This window comes from Saccostrea cucullata, unplaced genomic scaffold (assembly GCF_032062105.1).
Source record: "Saccostrea cucullata isolate Sc308-1 unplaced genomic scaffold, CSIRO_AGI_Scuc_v1 ctg5408, whole genome shotgun sequence".
NCBI classification, from domain to species: Eukaryota; Metazoa; Mollusca; class Bivalvia; order Ostreida; family Ostreidae; genus Saccostrea; species Saccostrea cuccullata.
In genome coordinates, this window is record NW_026929729.1 from 15243 (window position 1) to 36740 (window position 21498).

Below are 21498 nucleotides of genomic sequence, written 5' to 3' on the forward strand. Positions count from 1 at the left end.
ATTTCACAATTATGGTAGAGGACTCAATGCTAATTACAATCATGCAAACAGTTTGTCTGCTTAATGTCCAGGAGTAAAAAAGAAGATTTTTAAAGATTGCATTAATTTTCGTGGTTTTGGCCCCACCTCTCAGGCCCCAGGGGGGCAGGGATCATGAAATTCACAATTTTTGTTCCCCTTCACCCATAGATGCTTTGTGCCAAATTTGGTTGAAATTGGTTCAGTGGTTGCAGAGTAGAAACTGAAAATGTTCAAATGTAAACACACGACGCACGACGGACGACGCACGACTACGGACGAAAACAGATAGCAATAGGTCTCCTGAGTTTACTCAGGTGACCTAAAAAAGGAAATTTCGGAACCGCCTAACCCCCAGGGGTCATAATTTGAACGACATAAGTTTCAGCTTTTCTGGCACAGTGGTTCTTGACAAGAAGATTTTCCCTATATATTTCTATGTAAAACTTTGATTCCCCATTGTGGCCCCGCCTAGCCTCAAAGGGTCATGATTTGAACAATGTAGAATCTACACTACCCCAGGATGTCTCCACATAGGTTTCAGTTTTTCTGGTCCTCTGGTTCTTGAGATTTTTTAATGACCCAATCCTATTTTTGTCTCTTCTAAATTATCTCCCCTAGTGAGAGGACCTGGCCCATCATTTTAATACTGTAGACGTATTTTTTTCCACAGGGTCATAATTTGGCGAAATCTCAATTTTTGTTTAATACACGGGTTGAAAATTACACAGATTTCTCAGTCTAACATTAAATGCCTTACATTTATATTAAGTACAATTGGTCGAATATCAGCGGAAAATCTGTGACCGCGTGCATAGCGTAAAAATGATACCACGTGGGAAAAAGTACTTCTACAGTAATTTCAATTTCCCTTCACCCAAGAATGTTTTGTACAAAGTTTTGTTGAAATTAGTTCAGTAATTCTTGAGAAGAAGTCGAAATGTAAAAAGTTTACGGACGGACGGTTGACGGACAAAATGTAATCGGAAAAGCTCAATTGAGCCTTCGGCTCAGGTAAGCTAAAACACACAACTTGTTAACTAATATTATATCCAACTAAAAATCATTAGAGATCCTATATACACTATATGCACTAAATCCCACAAAAAATTGAATGTTCCGGCGTAATCAAACAAACAAAAACCAGGTAAATATACGTTAATTTTCTTATGACGAAACATGATCATTTTTGTTAGAACGTACAAAAATGAGTGTGTTACATGTAATTACAATTCCTATTGAAGCAAAGCTTATGAGGATTATAAGTATCTGATTTTTTAAAAATATTACTAAGTAACTAAATTTGCAGTAACAAATGAATACAGTAACACTCGGTTATAACAAAGTCACAGGGACCTATGAAATTACTTATATATATCCGTAATTCGTTGTAACTATATAAGGAATTCATTAAATTCATAAAGCTGGGGATCCAAGATGACTTCGCTATATCCGTAAATTCGCTATATCCGTGTTCGTTCTAAGTAACTAAATTTTGCTGTACACATATTATTATCATATTATTTTTGAACTATTTCACATGCTTTCAAATTTTATGCACTAATCATGGAAACAATTCAAAATACAAAAAAAAAATTATAAAATTACAAACGTTGTCTGCACGAGAAATGAATTCTACTCCAGATAATAGTAAGTTTGAAACATTTCTCAAATATGGACAATTGATTTTTAAGGAACAAATAACATAATACCGACTTGTTAAATGAATGTTTTGTCCATTTACATTTTCAATGAAAAGATTGAACAAGCACATCTTTAAGAATCAATAATACACTTTTGGTTTCCACATCAATCATCCCTTTTTCTTTTGCGTGATATCCATCCAAGTTCAACTATCACATCATTTCTGTCTATAAATGTCAATGCATTGCAAATCCTCTTTCGGTTAAGCATGCAGTGGCATTTCTCCAGTATCATTGTAAGTGATTTATATATTTTATCCTGTATCTTCAAACCATCTGCTTCCATTTGTTCGATATATCTTTGAGGAAGCCCTAAAAACCGAACAAAATGAGTAAAGTCTTTTGGGAGATATTCAGATAGAAGTTTGAATTCTGCTGATGAAACGGTCTGATCAGGACTAGCCACATTACTGCAATCCACGTCTGTGATGTCAAATGTTCTAATATATTCGGCAGCTTGTCCTTGGCCTTCTCTCTGTAGAATGCTCTCTAATTCTCGCAAGTGATCAATGTGTGCATTCTTGGATTTCCATTGGTACAAAATTCTAAATACTTTCTCCTCAAAACTGAGAGTAGGGGAGAGATCCAAATTGACTTCAAACAGACCCTCCAAAAGACTGATTCCTATACCTCGGATTTTTCTTGAAACAGCATTTAGAATCTGTTCTAGAGCTGAAATGTAATATAATGCTATGAGCGCAACATATTCTTAATGGCATACATTTTATCATTAAAATTTTTTATCCTATCATAAACATTATTGCACAACTGCACAGTACATAAATTATGTTTGCTTGACTCTTTAATACACCATAATGTCCAAACTTACAGCATGATATTGTAAGCTCATGTGAAAGTATATTATGATTTGGTTTTAAATGATGTAGCTAAGAATATCAATTTGCATACTTGGATTAAGATCTGTATCTTCATGACCTGTACCCTCAGGGTGGCATTCCTGTTTTAAAAATGAAGAATATTTTAAGTAACAATTTTCATTGTGTATTTAAAATAGATGAATGAAATGGTATCGTTTAAGTATTTTGCACATTATTTAGAATTTTCATCTGTTTAAAAACAAAAAAAAAAAACAAACAAACAAAATATGAATTCTAAATACGCGGATTTTTTTTTTTTTTTTTTTTTTTTGCTTTTGTTGCTACTGAATTTAAAATGTACAAGTTAAACATGTCATTATATGGTCAATGATCAACTGAGGTCTTTAATTAATATTTTAGTCTGTTTATCATATGGCTTGGTATATGCACAGGTATTAAAGAAAGACATATTTCTCTAAATAAAGTTTGTCTGATCCTTGAAAAAATTTGGACATTGGATATATCAAATATTTTCTTGACATAAGTCCTTTATTTAAGAAATCATTATTTAATAAATCATCTCTGGTAAAGATCTAATCTTGCCTCTTTCCAATATTTGATAATGTCTTTTGTGTTAATAAAATGCATTTTCTCTTCTGGGCAGGAAAGACACTGGAAACCTGGCCCTGAAAACTCATCCTCATTAATCACACTACTTTCTTGGCCATCACAAAATCCAGAAGCTTTGCACTTGAACGCTAGCTGAAATTTGAAGTCTGCTTGGAATGTTCTGGAAAGGATACTCAGCATATTGTCAATTTCTTTTTTGACTGCTAGGCATGTTGACACGTCAACTTCTCCCTCCGTATTAAACACCTGTAACTGAATATCTGTTGGAGTCATTCCAAGCAGAATGTTATGTTTCTCAAATAGAAATACTGCTGCCGTCTGGTAAATGAATGGCCCATCTCTGGATGAAGCAGGTTTCCAAGGGATTTGCAAACAACTTGCTATAAGGCGCTGGTATATTCCTGCCGGAAGTACATTGAATGCGTAACAAAGAATGGATGATGATGGGTATGAAGTGAAGCGATCTTTCGGAAATTGTTTTTTGTTCATACACGGAACATACCATTTCATGTTATTCATCTTAGCTAATAACCCTAGCTTCTCCATGTATAACATGATATCCTCCTTCTGTTCAAGGTATCCGTTATTGTTCAGTTTCCAAATAGCTGACAGCAAAGTGTCGTTCAGTTCTCCAGTTTCATCAAATTTATCCCAGTCTGAAGCAAACTCAAATAAATCCTCTTCTGCGTGGTTTTTGTCTGTTATGACATTTTTAAACGCATCTGCAAACCACTGAACATCAACAATAATTACATTACCGAGTAAGTTTTGGTTGAAGTATAAAATTTCTTTGAGGTCGTGAAAAAACTGGAGCATGACATGAATGTCATCAACTGTTTGGAGCTTTATTCCCTCTGGCAATGAATCATTGAAGGCCAGCAATGACTCTTTTTTTATTATCCTTTGGGATTTCTTTTCTTGGAAGAATTTTTCAAACATGACCCACGAGCGTGGAAGTACTTCTCCCCAGTGATCCAAGTTCTGGACAACATCAACTATTGACTGCTTTATTTGTCCAATGGATTCATTGTCATGGAATCCAATTGAAAACTGCCTCTTTAATTGAAGATGCCTGTGTAAAGATTTGTCCTTTAATTCCAGAGTCTTCCATATTTCACGAAAGAACACCATTTTCTCCTACAAATAATAATTGAATTAAAGGCTATTCATATATCATGTAAACAGTTGTACAAGGGCTGTTTTGAAAATCTGTGACATCTTAAGATTGCATTGATTTGAATGGTTTTGACCCTATCCCTCAGGCCCAGGGGGGCAGGGACCTTGAAATTCACAGATTTTGTTCCCCATTACATGTATACGATTTATGTCAAGATTGGTTGAAACTCTTGTTGAGCAGTTGCAGAGAGGAAGCTGAAAATGTTCATATGTCACCGACAACGGACTACTCATAATGACGGACGCAAACAGATAGCAGTAGGTCACTTGTTTACCAATGTGACCTAAAAAGAACAGAAAGAAATATTTCAAAAATAATTTTGTTTCTTTCAGATCTATTTGATGAGTCGATTTTAAAGGTTTCTTGCACAGTATAGCAAAATCAGATTTTGAAAATCAGTAACTTGTTTGTACTTGGTTAAAGTTAACCGGTATTAAAAGTAACCAAAAGTCTCTGTCGAGACTGTAGCTCTACTGGTTTGTACTTATAACAAAGGATGAGAAAAGAATCCATTGCCATCAGAGCAAAACTGCAGAAGGTATAGCGTTTTAAAGGAATTTCACAGACAATTCTATCTTTAGTAACAATGGCAACACTGTTCATCAAAATCAAAACCGATGCACTATTATATGTATCTTAGTGCAGTTTACTTGTGTGCCAAGTTATATTGAAATCAGGCCAAAATTGTTGGAGGAGTAGCGTTTTAAAGGAATTTCACAGAAAATGGTATTTTAAGTAACCATGGCAACACTGTTCATCGAAATCAAAAACAGATGCTCTCTTTTATGTATCTTAGTGCAGTCTACTTGTGTGCCAAATAATATTGAAATCCAACGAAAACTGTAGAAGGAGTAAGGTTTTAAAGGAATTTCACAGAAAATTCTATTTTAGTAACCATGGCAAAACTGTTCAACAAAATTAAAATCCAATGCAATATTTTATATATCATGGTGTAGTCTACTTGTGTGACAAGTTATATTGAAATCACACCAAAACCGTAGAAGGAGAAGCATTTTAAAGGAATTTCACAGAAAATTCTATTTTCAGCAACCATGGCAACATTTTTTATGGAAATCAAAAACCAATGCACCATTTTATGTATCTTTGCGTAGTCTACTTGTGTGCCAAATTATATTAAATTCAGACCAAAACAGTAGAAGGAGTAGAGTTTTCAAGGAATTTCACAGAAAATTCTATTTTTAGTAACAATGGCAACACCATTATGTATCTTAGTGTAGTCAACTTGTGTGCCAAGTATATTAAAATCAAAAATCGTTTTATAAGATTTCACCAAAGCTTTCGGAGGAGTAGCATTGTTGAAAAAAATTGTTTAAATTGACAGACAGACAGACAGCTAGACGGACGGACGACGGACACCTTACTATCGCAAAAGCTCTTCCGGTCTCTGACCAGTAGAGCTAAAAATTATCATTTAATGCATCGTAATTTAACAATTTCGACTTTGTTCAGCATGATTAATGAAATTTTAATGAGAAATACATAAATCATAATTATATAATTTATAGTACGATGTAAAAATAATCTGACTTGAATATCAGAATCTTTCATTCAGAATGAATTTTAATGTCAAGGAAACACAGCGGGGAATTAAAATATTTATATTATCTTTGAGCCAGTAAGAACTCATACAAAGAAATCCTAATATAATGCAAATGAGAAATTCAATTAGTTTATCATTTTCAGTTTTCTATCAAATCAACCCCCATAATGCTAGTCAAAAGACACAATTTTTAACTGCCAAACAACAAATTTTACTTTTTGGCAGTCAGTTTTCCCAGATAATACTCCTACATTTCAAAATCTATCCTATAAAAAAGACTGACATTATATTTTTTTTCATGGCAACTAAAATTGATAAAACATTTCAAATTTTGTAAGAAATATATATATTGTTTCTTACACAATACGTATCTAAGTGGATTTAAAATATATAGGTTTATTTACATCTCTTACTCTCTTGTATTTGACTGGGACTTAGTTAAATTCAAAACAGTAATGACCTGCATCATTTTATCAGTGAATCATATAATAAAACAATTATTGTTGTTTTTTAAAGTCAATACAATGATTTGGCCATCTGAAGAGTACAATATTCAAGTCTTTCGGATATGACCTTAAAAACGTAGGTCCCGTGTCATGTTAGGCGCTGGCACGATAAGGAACCCTCAATGCTCAATGGCCCTGAGTTCTGAGTATAGGTCTAAATTTGAAGCCCTTTACCGGCATAACATTAAACAATATACAATCAATCAATATTCACCGAGCCCAAAGGCATCTTATCTGGAAAAAAAGGCCCATGGGCCACCTTGCTCACCTGAGTAACTTTAGTGATGCAGTTCTTTCCCAGATTTCCCTACTTCTTATATCTATTGTAACACCCTAACCCCCCCCCCCCCCCTAACCACCACCACCCCATCTTGATTTTAATATTTTAGAATCAACATAACCCCAGGATGCTTCCACATAGGTTTAAGCTTTCCAGTGGTTCTCGAGAAGAAGATTTCTCCTATTTATTTCTAAGTAAACTTGGATGCCCTATTGTGGCCCAATCCTACCAAGGGGGTCATGATTTTTATACCCCAGGAATGGCCAGGATGCTTCCACATAAGTTTTAACTTTTCTGACCCAGTGGATCTTGAGAAGAAGATTTTTAAATATTTTTCCTGTGTATTTCTATTTAAAACTTGGATTCCCTTTTTTGGCCCCACCCTACCCCCAGGGATCATTAACTTAACAATTAAGATTCTTCCCTACCCAAGTATGCTTCCACATAAGTTTCAGTCTTTCTGACCCAAATGGTTCTTGAAAATAAGATTGTTAAAGATTTTTCTCCATATATTTCTATGAAAAATGAAAAACTTGGATTCCCTATTGTGGCACGCCCTACCCACAGGGGTCATGATTTTTACAAATTTTGAATCTAGACTACACTACCCCAGGATGCTTCCACATAAGTTTCAGCTTTTCTTGCACAATGGTTCTTGAGAAGAAGATTTTTAATGACCCCTTCCTATTTTTGTCTTTCTTGATTATCTGCCCATGGAAGGGGACTTGGCCTCTCATTTTTAATAATTTAAACTCCCCATCACCCAAGAATACTATAGAAGTATGGTTAAAATTGGCCCTGTCGTTCTTGAGAAGAAGATGAAAATGTGAAAAGTTTAAAGACTGACAGACTACAGACCAAATGTGATCAAAAAAGCTCATTGGATCCTTCCACTCAGGTGAGCTAAAAACAAAAGGCCCATAGGCCACATCGCTCACCTTAGCACTGTGGCTAGGAAAAAGAAGAAATTAATTTAATATTGAAAAGTTTAAATCCAAAAGTAGTCCCATTACCAATCATGGCTTTGCTATTCTTAAGAAGATGATAAAGAACCCCATATATTTCTTTGGCTCAGATGAGCAAAAAGATTTGAATTGAATGTGAATAACTGTTATATTACAGCTGATGAAAGAGGTGTCTACAAAAACTCACTTCTTTAAGCAATGAACAATATGACAGCTTATGGTTCAATTCGGAGTTACATGTACATATGCTATTTACTTGAAATAGGAAATTTCTTAGTTTTATATGATATAATTGTATTTCTCAAAATAAACAAACAATATACATTCTTTGATCCAAAACAGATACTTGGACCTTTGGTTGAATAAAGCTAATGTAAATAAGTAAAATACCTTTGGAGTTTTGTTCTCACTGTGTGTAGCGACCAGGATAACAGGAGCCTTCTCATTGCTGTATTGGTGAAGAGACTTCATCCAGAACTCAAGGTAATCTAGTGGAAATGATATAAAATGTAGAAATATACTTATTCATACCATGTTACATCTTCCATTCATCCTCCATTACAATATTATTGGTCAGTCAGAAAGAAAGTAATTATTTTTTCTACCCATGACCATTTTATTATCATTTCTTACCTGTACTTCCAATATGTAGTTATCCTAGACTTAAATCGACCCAAAAATAGTCAGAACAATCCATACCAGTTATTTTTTGTGAACGACATCACAACTTGAATTTATCCTCCATGTTAACTGACATCGATAGATTTTATTTTGGGAAAGCCCATGAGATTGATGATTTAAAGGGAGTGGATTTCTTCGGAATTACCTTATTGTAAGAATTCTCTTCACAACTCTTCACAAATCAAAGGCCTGAAGGGCCTGCAAGTTGACTCGCTCGAGTCAATTGAGCTTTTTCATACATCTAGGCACAATACCTTCATATATTCAGTTTCTTTTGTACCTTAAGAGATTAATTATTATATGCCTGATCCACGTTCGGTTCATAAATAAAGTGTATATTGCTTTTCCTTTATAAATACAGGTTTGCACTAATTGGCTTCCGTATCATTTTGACTGGATTCTATAATGAATTTTAGTCTCGTTCAACCAGACCATCGGCTGTCTCCGTAAATCTCCGACCACCCAGGGGGTCTGGTAAAGATACGCATTATCTTTTGTAACGCCAAAACGAGGTTTACCAAAATTCTGGTAAAGTTTTTGATTGGCTGAAAAGAACACACCTACGCGATTTAAATAAATACATGATAAATCAGCAGAAAAATAACTTAAAGATGTAAAAATTATGTGTCTAAAAGTTAAAGATGCTAGATAGGAATTATTTACGGTAATGCCCACCAGTTATAGGTAAGTGTGTTTTATCAGTCATGCAAATATTTTGTACGAAGGCAAAAGTGAAAGTACTGTAGCCCGACCTGCGTACTACACATTCCTTCGATTGATATTGTTATTTCTCGTTCGGAGTCCCAAATTAAAGATTAGTTTATCAATATAAAGTCACAATCCAGAAAAAGAAACACGTTTAACATTTGTTTTCAAAAAGGATCTTCAAATTGAAAACAAGATAGCGCTCTCTGACGGTTACAAACGCTTACGTGTTTCTTTACCAGACTCTCTGCTGGTCGGAGTTTACGGAGACTATAATGAATTTCAGCACATTAGCTGAAGTGGTCAGTGTTATGAAATAATTAGGTCAAAGATTCCCACAGCAAATCTGGATTCTAAAAATAGATTTTCAACAACAACTAGCTGCAGCTAATGAGAGCAGTAGGTGTTTGTGTTAGGTAGTATTCTAGGTCAATTATAAATAAACTTCAGATGGGAAGATTAGATCCGCCTAACATTTTTGAACACATTCATACGCAGTAATTGTACATCTTACAGGTATTTAAACAAAAATTTCTTTAAATGCATGAAGGTATAAATAATGTTACAGTATGGAATTTTACACAGTTTTAACCTCTTAAGTTTATACAATCACTCAAACCAAAGCATGTTTTGCTAGAACTATTATCTATGACATATGGATCACCTTGATGAATGTGTGAAAAATTTTACAGCTCTGAAACTGTTAACCCTCTGAAACGGCTATGTCGACAAGGATTAGCTCGCTACGCGAGCCAACTCAAAAAATAACTGATGGAATTATTTCTTTGATTCTATCCATCACAATTTTTTATTAAACATCAACATATACACATTATATACACATGCATTATTGAGTTATTCTTAATTTCAAGCGCAGGTCTCAATACCTCACTCATGAACTGTCATCGCTGCTGAGTTGAGCAAAAGGTAAACACGCAGATTTATTTCACATCGTTTTTGCGTTTAACGGGCTATGTTGTCGACAGTGAATAAAAATTTCATTTTATTAAAAGTAAGTTGAATGTAAAAATAATTATTCTGCCAGCAGTCACCCATATTTAAAAATATTTCTGCACCATACGGAGATTCTGTGGAATGGTAATCCTCTACAGAAAACATCAGATTTAAAATAATGGGAGCTGAGGGCTACATTATTGCAGCTAAATTAGAATATGTTCAATCATGGCTTTACTGCCCTGATTTATTTTTCCTATATATTCCTTTGCTATTCTTAAGAAGAAGATTTTTAAAGAATTTTCCAACATATATAAAAGATTTGTAAAGAATTTTCCTTTATATTTCTTTGTAAAATATTTATCCGCCATTTTGGACCCACCCTTCCCATGGGGCGATGATTTGAACCACGTTTAAAACTTCACTACTTAAGGTAGTTCTATACTCGGCACTAAATGAGCTCAATCTTTAAAAATCTGCTTTTATAAGATAGACATTCATCCCAGCAATGGATAGACACAAGAAAAATTATATGTCAACATGTTCACTTTTCCGCTATAGCCTATCAGAGTATATACCCCGAAATGTAAAATACTGAAATTTTACCTATCTTAGATTTTGTTGTATATAAATTAATTTAAGTCTAAATATTCAACTTTAATACCCAAAATAGAGTAGAAACATGTTATTAAACAATAAAATATCATTGTTTTGCATGAATTATTATAAATAGATGCACTTTGTTAGGCTATTGTATCAAAATTTAATGTGAGAAAATATGCTTCCCTGGACAATCTCGGTCATTAAAAAAAAATTATGGACTCAAACTTCGTAAATTTGCATTATTTTTACTAAATTATATATAAGAAAAATAATAAGCTTAAAAAAATTATATGTTGACGCATTACTTTTCGTGGTATGAGCTCTACACTAAAAGTACCCCCCTGTTTTCTTTCTTCCAGAAGTAATGTATTGCCACATATTTCTGTAATAATGTTAATGTTTGAGTGTATACTTGTTTAACAAGCTTGTACATTATTTAACCCTAGTCCTGCAGGTCGTCGATAAAACCCAACATACAAGCGCTGACTGCCGGTCGTCGATATAGTGCATATCGCTTCACTTAACATTGAATTCAATGCCGGTCGTCGATATAGTAGCTTTAAATACCACGTTTACAAAACGACTTTTAGCCAATCGGAAAATAGAAATATATTCAGTCCAATCCTGTATGATGTATAAGGGATATTTTCCCTGAAATATTCAACTCTGATTGGTTGAATAGGAGGTTTCTTTCTGGAAATAAATCTAAAATAAGTTAGCGTCATTCCTTGTAATTCAGTACGAGTTTCAAAATGGCGGCGCAAGCGAATGTTGGCGATATAGCTGAAGGAAACATTGAATTAGAAGATTGAAGCTGATGATGAGTCAAGAGATTTAGTCAATGAAATATTCCTTGATAATGATTCCGACGAAGAATTCCTCGGGTTTGCAGGTTTTTTTTTCTAGGTCTTAAAAACAAGGGCCTGGGCCTTTCTAATTGGGAAAAATAGCGACATTTGGTTGATATTGGGAAAGGTATCATATTTAATATTTTTCTATATAAATTCAAATAAGAGGGGTTTTGTTTTATTTGCAAAGTATTTCTTTGACTTATTTTGCATTCAGTCAATCAGTTTTGGGAGAATGCCTTTTAGATTTTTATTTGGAACAACACTTTTGATAACTAGAACTGTCCAATAGGGACAAATACCCCCGCTGGGTTTTTCAGAGAAGGTGCCAATTCAAAAATACTTTATGGATCTAGAGATGTTCACAATTTACTTACAAAAATTTGCAGTGAAATATAATTGCTCATCATGTTTCTTAATGAATGAAATTGAGGTGCAACCAAATGAAACATCAATACTAATACATTGTAATTCCATTGTAACAGTAGTATAGTGTGCGGGAATATATGCTTCTTTTATCAAATTTGCACATCAAATTTACACATCAATGACGTCAGAGGACAGACCCCAGTCCAATGAGTCACCAGAATGAATGAGGGGAAAAGGGGTGGAGCACACCACAGGTGGTTTTTGTTATGAAGTATTAACCAGTGTATAAATTTAAGACTAAATAATTGATTTAATTTTTTGACACTGTATACGTACACATGCGTGTTTATTGGGAATATATATACTTTATTTAATGAAATATTAATACAATCAACGAAGAGGAAATGATCTGTTAACGGGATAGGTTATTTAAACAGTATTCGGAGAGAATTTAATGCGATGTAAAACAAGAGAAAAATTTACATGAACACTGTTAAAATATGTACTTCTATAAGCCATAAGCATAAGTTTTAACAATGCTGTGAATAGTTAGATAGACTGACATTACAGTGTCGAAAACGGATGAACACTGTAACGGAGATCCCCGCTGTGCGTATACCTTATTAAAAGCCCGATGTGGACCCTATTTCACACGTCGAGTTAAATCATTAAGGTCTTCCGCTCAGGCGGAAGACCTTCTACTGATTCTGATGGTTAAGATTATTCCTATTATTCTTTTTTTTTCCTAGACGCCAACTTTGAGACCTCGTAACTCGCTCATTTCTTAACGGATTTTGCTCAAATTTTCAGAGTTTTTGGACGTTACAAAACTCAATTGAAATGTTTTCATACATTTCAAAAATTCCCTTCCGCTTTTGAGTTATTTCCCTTTAATTGAAAATTTGGTGCTGTTTGTTTCCAGACAAAGGCTCAGAAACGACAAAAGCTGGAGCAGAATGTCTACTGCATTTAAATACTAGAAGAATTGAAGTTGTGCACATCGGTTTTTCTTTTTCGATTTCTGCGCTCAAAACGGTGCTAGATAGGGGTCAAAAAGAAGAATGCTTAAAAGCGCAAAAATTTACATCTATTTCCTTATGTATTTTTTAAACTAAAAATAATTTGTTAAGACATGTTTCACAAATATTGTGCATAATTTTAAGATCTATCATTTGATATCATTAAAAAGGGGCTGGCCCCTCAAATTAGGGGCCAAGGGCGCTCGAAAGTTTTTGCTTTATAACTTAAAAAAGGTAAATATTTCGATATGGTTATCGATTTGAAATGGGTTCTTTAGCATCTTATTGATCTCATGAAAACGTTATTTTGTTCTAGTCATGTTTTATTAGATGAGCAGAAAACTTTATAGTCCATGTACAGGTAAGTGATTTTATACGGCAAGTGAAGAAGAATTCTATATGCGTACGCGTATAACACGTACATGTATAACTGAAATTAACTGGATAAGAATAATATACTTAGCTAAATTGAATGTTAAACTTTGTTGAAATAAGATTTTTAACGTATTCTCTAGCTAGATGTCATACAGATTATTCAGAGACAACTTTCTCCCTGTGTTTAGTGTAAAGAACAAGACGGGAGAGAGGAAAAATATTTTTAAGTATTAATATTCAATGTAGCTTTATTTATTTTAAAAAAAATTCAAGCTTAAGATAATTCACTGTCATTCAATTCATGCATCGTGAATTTTCCTCAGACTCTGAAAGTTTCGTGTGTACAGTGTGCGTGTTTTGTGTGTACCGTTATCACATGGTTATGAAACCCGTTTATCGATCGCGCATTGAACTGTATACATTCGTGAGGTCAACATTACCGCTCTTTGATTTTTACTAGTCTAAGAGTCCTAGATTTAAGATCAAGAAAACATGTCATTTGCACTAATCGTAAGAATATTTCTTTACACAAATTTTAAGGTTTTCTTGAACATGATTTAAAAGTGTTGAATGTCGGATTCTATTCTTATGAATTATTCTATATGAATAAAAGGTGCTGCGTTTACGCGCGCTTTTCTCATCTGCTAAGGTATCTATGGACGAGTTCATCGGTTACACTGAAGGGTGACACAGGATGACCTATCGATAACTCTGCCAATATTGATAGTGATTTTAATTGCACATGTACCATTAACATGATAAATTAATGTTCAAAATTGTTTCTGAGAAAGCCATGTAGTTGCATACAAATATTCCAAGCCATTCTTTCGTGTTTATTGGACTAAAAGAGATAATTAAATTTCCTCTCATCGTGATACGTAACCCCCCTTCCCTCAAATGATACGTTTTCCTTCAGAGTCGAGAATGTCAGTTGGTTAGTTTGTTCAGGTACGTACAGGTCAGGACTGGTGTTGAAATCTATGATTAATCCATAACCTATTATAATGTTAACCAACAATCATACGCGACTTTTATTTTATTCACAGGTCGTCAAATAAATGAAAAAAAGATTAGTATGCGTCACTAAACTTTCCTATTTATAAACGTTTTAATTTCTAAAATTTGTGCCGATTAGAGTGTTCATTCGAGCATCGAAGTGTATACATGTATTAGTTTCTTTGGGTAAGGGGGGGGGGGGGTACAGTTTTTACTGCGTTTGATTTCCGGAATTTTGCAATGCTTTTCCGACACTTTTAATAATTTCATTTCTAACATTCATTTTTTTCATTCTGGATTTTTACACTATATTTCAAGCAATTTAGAGTTAACAAAGAAGATGGAATCATTATTTTAATAGAATATACTTGGTTACATAAACACAAGTGAACTTGTGATGAAAATTTTTTAAACGAAAGTCAAGCAATAAAAAGTTAAAGTTTGTTTTTTGAAAAATAAATCAAATCAAGTCACAGAAAACAAAGACAGGTTGTAAAGCTCACACACCGACACACACACAAACGTTTTGGTAACTCGGAATAGTCCAGAGTAGAACTATATTTTCTTGATGAAGGAATGTCCTGTACATCTAATGTTCACGTCCGGGATAGTCCACGGCGGATCTAAAAACTCTCTCACACAACATACGGGTTTCACTCAAATTTCAATTAACACATTTACGCAATTTATATCATATACATACAAGTCAGACGCTCTTTGATGTAGAGGATTGACACTAATTTCTTAGATAAATACTTAGTGACAAAATCCTTTTTACTATTTAAACTCAATTTGATAGGTTAATAACTTAAGTATATGTCAAAAATAAGCATTAAAAATAATTCTTTTCATAAAATTAAAGAAGATGGGCGTATAAGGCGGGCAAAATGCCTATAGCGCGACAGATAAGAAGTGAAAAATTTAATCTCAATTATATCCAAATTTTATGTCATATCTCATCTAATATTAAAGTATACTTAATGTAAAATCTCTATTATTTACAAAAATCTCACAAAAACTGAAAATATTTGCCTATGAAAAAGCATACACTGACTTAAAAGAGCAAAAACGATCATTTTTTCATACTTTAACAATTATTTTTAATGTGAGTGGGTCTTCGCTCCATTTTTTTGAAAGATAATCCTAAATGTTTGCGATAATATAGATATTTTTTGGTTTACAAAAAAATGGAGGAAAGACCCACTATACCTTAAAAATACACTTTTATGACAAAACATTCGCATCTTTCTGAGAAATACTTCAAGTCCATTAAGTCAATGGTCATATCACAAACATGATTTAAATACCACTGATTTACAAGAGCCATGTAGCATAGTGGTTAGCGCGTTAGTCTCAAAGCAGTCTGATACTTCGGTATTTTATTGCCGGGGTTCGAATCCCACGAATATCATGGAATATTTTTATGAATGAAATTTTTAAAGAGATTAATTTTTTCTCAGAAAATGTTTTTTTCCCTCATATTTTCATAAATTTCAATAATGAGATGTAAATTTATATACTCAATTTACATATCAAATGTGATTTCTTAATATCTGATGCTATAGGCATTCTGCCCGCCTTATCCGCCCATCTTCTTTGTTTAAACAATATAAATCACTAGCAGCGCAAAGACAAACTTTAAAAAAAAAATCAGAGGTGGAATCAGGCGAATTAAATCCTTTTATGGCACCACCAACCCCATAACGAGACATCTCATCGAAATGACCGGTCTCCGCCGCGTCTTGAACCTCCAAGAACATGTATTGCATGTTCTTGAATAATATGTATTAATAAGTCTTTAAGGAAATCTCATGTAGGAAACCTGATTTATATTCTAATATATTCTATTGTGTAATTTTTTTTTAATTATTCGTACTTCTAAATCAATCATGTTCAAATTACATGTATTTATTTTTTAGGGAACATTAAACCTTATTCGTCAGCCAGTCTGTCCATCTGTCACGAGAACTTTAAACTTGATAATAACTATTGAATGAGTTGAAATAGGACTTTGATATTTCGAAACATGAGCATTATTTGTGACATCTGATTTTCAAATATACTGTGATTTTTGACTCTTGTGACCTTGATCTTGGACCTTGACCTACTTAAAAAAATAACATTACTTTAAATTGACCATAACTTTTGAAAGCTTCAATTTTATAAAAATGTATTAATTGTGACAACACCTTTTAAAATTCACTATTTCTTTACCCTTTGACCTTGAAGTTTGACCTGCTTTTCAAAAACATTAACAATACTCATAACTTTTGACTGAGAAGAGATAGGGCTTTTATTTTATCCCTATGAATTACCTATGACAACTCTTTTCTAAATACACTGACTTTTGACAACTTGACCTTGAGGCTTGATCATAACTTTTTTAATGAGGAGAGATAGGGCTTTCATATTACACAAACATCACAATGTCATGTACGTAACCTGTGATAAAATCATATCAAATACTAGTATATCATGAACTTTGACCTTGAAGTTTATCCGGCTTTTCCAAAATTTAAACATTGCTTAAAATTGACCATAACTTTTTACACATGTATTATATTAGCTGTGACAAGGCCTATCTAAAAAAAAAAGGTATGGCTTAAATCATGGAGAGTGTGTTATTGCCTTGAATCAAGGTCATTTAGGATAAGATATTTTGACTGGATGCATTGTTTGAAAAAAACATGTGTGACTTTGTCAATACAGTAGCACACAAAATAATGGGGTATGCTCATCACCATCTTGTGTCATGGTGTGACCCAAGGTCATTTTAACAAGGTCAAGGTCGCAAACATTCCTTTACTATCACTTTTTTAATAGTTAAACATAATAAGATGATATCTACCCTTAAAAGATTGCTTTATCATTAGAACGTGGCATGACCTTGACTCAAGGTCATTTCTCTCTGTCCGTAGCTCCGACGGAAGACCTACTCGTTGCTTTGCAACGAGCTCGGCTCTAGTTGATTTTATATCGTATTTCACTAATAGCAGGACAGATCACCGTTAGTCGATGGGAACATTTGTTAAACATTGAAAATTTTAGCGGACAACAAAAAATCAATATTGTATTTTATTCTATATCTATTATATAAAACCAACCAAAGAGGTTTCATTGATACACTAGATAGATTTTAATGATATTCTAACGCCGGGCGACATGGTATTTGGGTGAAGTGACAGTCGAAAGATAATTGTACATTTAGAGTGGTAAAACCCCCAGAAACTATTCATTGATAACTCGTGGGGACATCTCTGGGATCAAGGTAAAATATCGATATTTCAATTGACATGATAGGTGATTTATACAGTTTATTTGTCATGGTTCATACATAATCCGAAATGAGAAATCGAGGTTAAACGATGCAACTCATCTCAGTATCGATGATGCTTACTGCACCCAAAGTCTATGCACGAAGTAGCACATTGAAATGGTCAACTGAGAAAAAAAAGATGAAATAAAAAGATTAGTAATACATTTGCTAGATATTGCACGACAACATGTATCTCCCCACCCATTTGTATGTTATGTACTCAAAGATGGAAAACTCTTCACATTCGTTGACATTCATTCATAATTATAGAGAAAAATAACCATGAACAATGTTCAATGTGTACTTCTAAAAGCCATAAGCATAAGTTTTAACAATGTTGTGAATAGATGCTGATGTTACAGTGTTGAAAACGTTGTGGAGATCCCCGCTGTGCGTATGGCTTATCAAAAGCCCGGTGTGGACATTTCACACGTCGATTTCAATAATTGATTTTATATCGTATTTCACTATTAGTGGGGCATATCACCGTAAGTTCGATTAACAAATACGGTCAAATACACGAAAGAGCTCTATGAACCCTAAGAAAGTTCTCAAAAAGCAACAAATTAAAATGGTCAACTGGAAAGACCAGATGTATAAATTTACAAGCAGTTTTGATTTTATGTCCTTAAGTTTTCCTCAAAGTTGTGAACTTCGAGTTCGTAACTGTAGCAGACTTAATTTAAAAAAATGTTCACCATCGATCATTTCATAATTTTCAGAAAACAATTCTCTATATTATCCAAGAAAAAAATTAAAATAATAAAGCTAATTTTTCTGTTCTTTATTTAAGAATTTAAAACATTTTTTTTTTCTTTTTTTCTTCATCTACCAGGTCCTAAAAAATAAAATAAAAAAGAAGCTTGATAAATTGTTATGAAATGTGATTTATGTGAATACTTTCAATAAAGATCGATTATCACTGCTCACATTTTTTTCTCCAACATTTTAAACTTGCATGTATTTCATTGTTAATGGTAACATTTCATTATCAGCGGTATTTCACCGGAACTTTTGTAATTGTGTTTGATGAAAAAATTCAGTGAGTTAAGCGTGATAACTCCTGGTGACGTATATGTAATGAATTAAAGTATCGATTTTTTTCATGTTATATACAATAGTTAATGCATTTGATTTAAATGTTTCATTTTATAAAGCTAAATCAGGAAAGGGGGGGGGGTCATAACGATGAGACACATCTCCGTTTCAGTAAAGAAAATTTATAATTTATTACCGAACAAATCGCGCTGATCAAACTCAGTTCGACCTTGCAGATTCACAACAGTAAAATTAATTACTATTATCATACATAACAAATACGGTAAAATACACGAAGAAGCTCTATGAACCCTAAAAGAGTTCTCACAACCAAACAAATTAAAATGTTCAACTGGAAAGACGAATGTACACTGTAACGGAGATCCAAGCTGTGCATTGGGTTATTAAAAGCCTGAGGTGGGCAGCATTTTACAAATGAATTTCAATAATTAATTTTATATCGTATTTCACTCATAGCGGGACATATCACCGTTAGTCCATAGGAACATTTTTAACTTATGAAAATTATAGAGGAATACAAAAATCAAACTACATTGTATTTTATTCTGTATCTTTTGTTTGAAACCAATCAAAAGGTTTCACTGACACTATATAGACGGACAAATTTTCTAACACACACTGAACGGCATGTATGGCACAGTGATATGTTGTCGAAAGATAAATTTTACTTTTTACAGTGTTAAAAAAAATAATTATACTCAGCGGGTAAAGCGTGATAACTCATGGTGACATATCGAAGTATCGATTTTTCATTATATATACATGTGTAGTAGTTAAGGGACTCTGTTCCTCAGCCATGAAGGACAACTCTTTAATTTATAATTTAATTCAAAAAGTATCAAAATGAAGCTTGAAAATTAAATCTTTTACTGCAACAATTTTCATTATATAGGTTTGAATATGTTTCAAGGTATCTTTGATGTTCTCAGAAAGGACTGATGTACAAATTTTCTAACACACCGAACGACAGGTATTGGGTATAGTGATTAAATACACCAATGTACGTACGAGGGTTGTCCCAAAAAGTCGTAGACTGGGAACATAGTTTATTTTCTCTTTGCGAAATCAAATTTCTTTTCTTGCCATAGCAAAGAGTAACATTTTATGATCATGTATATCAAGTTTCATGACTATACCACATGTAATAAGAAAACTATGAAAAATTAAAGAAACCATGTAAGTGTACATCGGCGCACGAAAGCAAGCGTAATTTACGTCTCTCATAACGTCATGGGCCCTTTTTCTGCTTCACATGAGGCTATTAACATCCAAATGAATATTTTTATAGTGAAAAACCACACTGGACTAAGGGAATAATTCAAATTCACTACTGTCCGTTTTCTGAAGCAGATTCAAATTTAGTCAAAATTAAATTAGTTGAAAGATCACCTTACAGTTTATGCAGCAGAGAATACACCTTGTTTGATGACGTTCATGGCCCAGAACGTTCCCGAATGTCTGCGTTAAACAATCAGTACTCTTCTTTACATGCATAACTATTTTTTTTTTCTAAAGAGGAAAAACTATCTTTGAATCTCATACTATTAAAAAAACTTTTCTATTAAAATATAGTGTGTAATGTCCTTTCTGTACTCTTTTCCCCGTCTCTGATGAATATAAAGCATACCATAAACAATTTGTAACATATTTTCGTGCGCCGGGTTCGCGTTCAACGACGTCATTTTCATCAATCTCAATTCAAACAACACTTTGAAAATCATGCCACCAGTCTTCTGTTTCTAATGCTATTTATATGAAAATTTGACATATTATTAAGATTTTGATTCTGGTTTCAGTGATTTCAATTTTAATTCAATCTTTTACATAGTTCCAAAGAAATAAAAGCAAATGTAATAGTTATATGCGTCAATTATTCCGAATTTTGGTCGTGCGCCGACAGACCATATCGGCCTTCATATAAATCGTCCCAATATAATTTATATGAAAGATATATAATTAAGAATTCACAATTTTAAAGAACATTGAATGTATTATGTCTATGCAAAATTTGGTCAGTATTGGTTGCGTGTTAAAAAAGTTATTAACATTGTCTACGACTTTTTGGGACAACCCTCGTATCTTGAATGGATCTATATAATCATTCATGTCTGAAGTTAAGAACTGTTTACTTGCTTCATTAAAAAGCAAAGAAAAAAAAGAAAACGGCATATATTCTTAATTCTATAGTATAGATAAAATCAGAAGTATCAAATTAAAACAAACAATAAAATGCAGTATTGCATTGAGAATAGATATTTTTTATATACATACATGAACAGATTTAAAAATGAAAGAATAATCCACAGTGAAAACATGAATATTGTTGGGTTTTTTTTCAATTTTCATTAAATGACTCTTGTTTTTCGTCCCAATTCTCTCCCTCTATTCGGAGATCTTAAATATTGAGGGAGAGAGGTGTCACCCTTCTTTGCAAATTCACATTGTTTCACTGTTTCTTGCATTGGAGCACAGTAATTTGACAGAAATGGATCCAATTCCTCATCCCAATTCTCTCCCTCTATTACGGAGTCTTTATATAGAGGGAGAGAAGTGTCACCCTTCTTTTTTATTAAATTGTCCCTTTCTAGCCACCCGTCGTGTCTTTTCTTATCCTCACAGTAACGGTAATGTTTTGCACCTTCACCTCTTTTAATTTGATGAGAAAAGTTATATTCACATGTAGTGAAGTTTTTTAAGTCCTCGATTGAAATATTTTTTGGCATTTTATTAAATGTCGAGGTAATCTTCCCCTCTGCACAACATGCGTTTTGTCATATGGACAAATAACCAGATCAGTGCAATCCATATATATATCGTGCCATTTTTTTTTTCAAAGAATATTCAATAAATTCAAGTAGACTTCCAGAAGGTAAAGCATCCAGTGAGTAAATGAGAAAAATTAACAGTTGATCCGC

At 33.3% G+C, this 21498-nt stretch overlaps 1 protein-coding gene across 1 annotated transcript; it reads right to left on the reverse strand.

The window, feature by feature from the left end:
- Positions 1–1586: 1586 nt before the first annotated feature.
- LOC134282041 (uncharacterized) lies at positions 1587–8144 on the reverse strand. The gene is made up of 4 exons (XM_062764476.1): positions 8049–8144; positions 3143–4306; positions 2631–2679; positions 1587–2393 (listed from the first exon to the last, which is right to left on the reverse strand). Exons 1-4 carry the CDS (start codon positions 8127–8129, stop codon positions 1828–1830), a joined length of 1860 nt encoding a protein of 619 aa, XP_062620460.1. The 5' UTR covers positions 8130–8144; the 3' UTR covers positions 1587–1827.
- Positions 8145–21498: the final 13354 nt, after the last annotated feature.

What these genes read in the sequence shown, in the direction of transcription:
- LOC134282041 (XM_062764476.1), bottom strand. Translation starts at nt 8,129, where the DNA reads ATGAAGTCTCTTCACCAATACAGCAATGAGAAGGCTCCTGTTATCCTG. An exon ending in TTATCAAATATTGGAAAGAG is followed by an intron (nt 2,680 to 3,142) that starts GCAAGATTAGAT and finishes TTTTTAAAACAG; the next exon opens with GAATGCCACCCTGAGGGTAC. An exon ending in AGATACAGATCTTAATCCAA is followed by an intron (nt 2,394 to 2,630) that starts GTATGCAAATTG and finishes ATTACATTTCAG; the next exon opens with CTCTAGAACAGATTCTAAAT.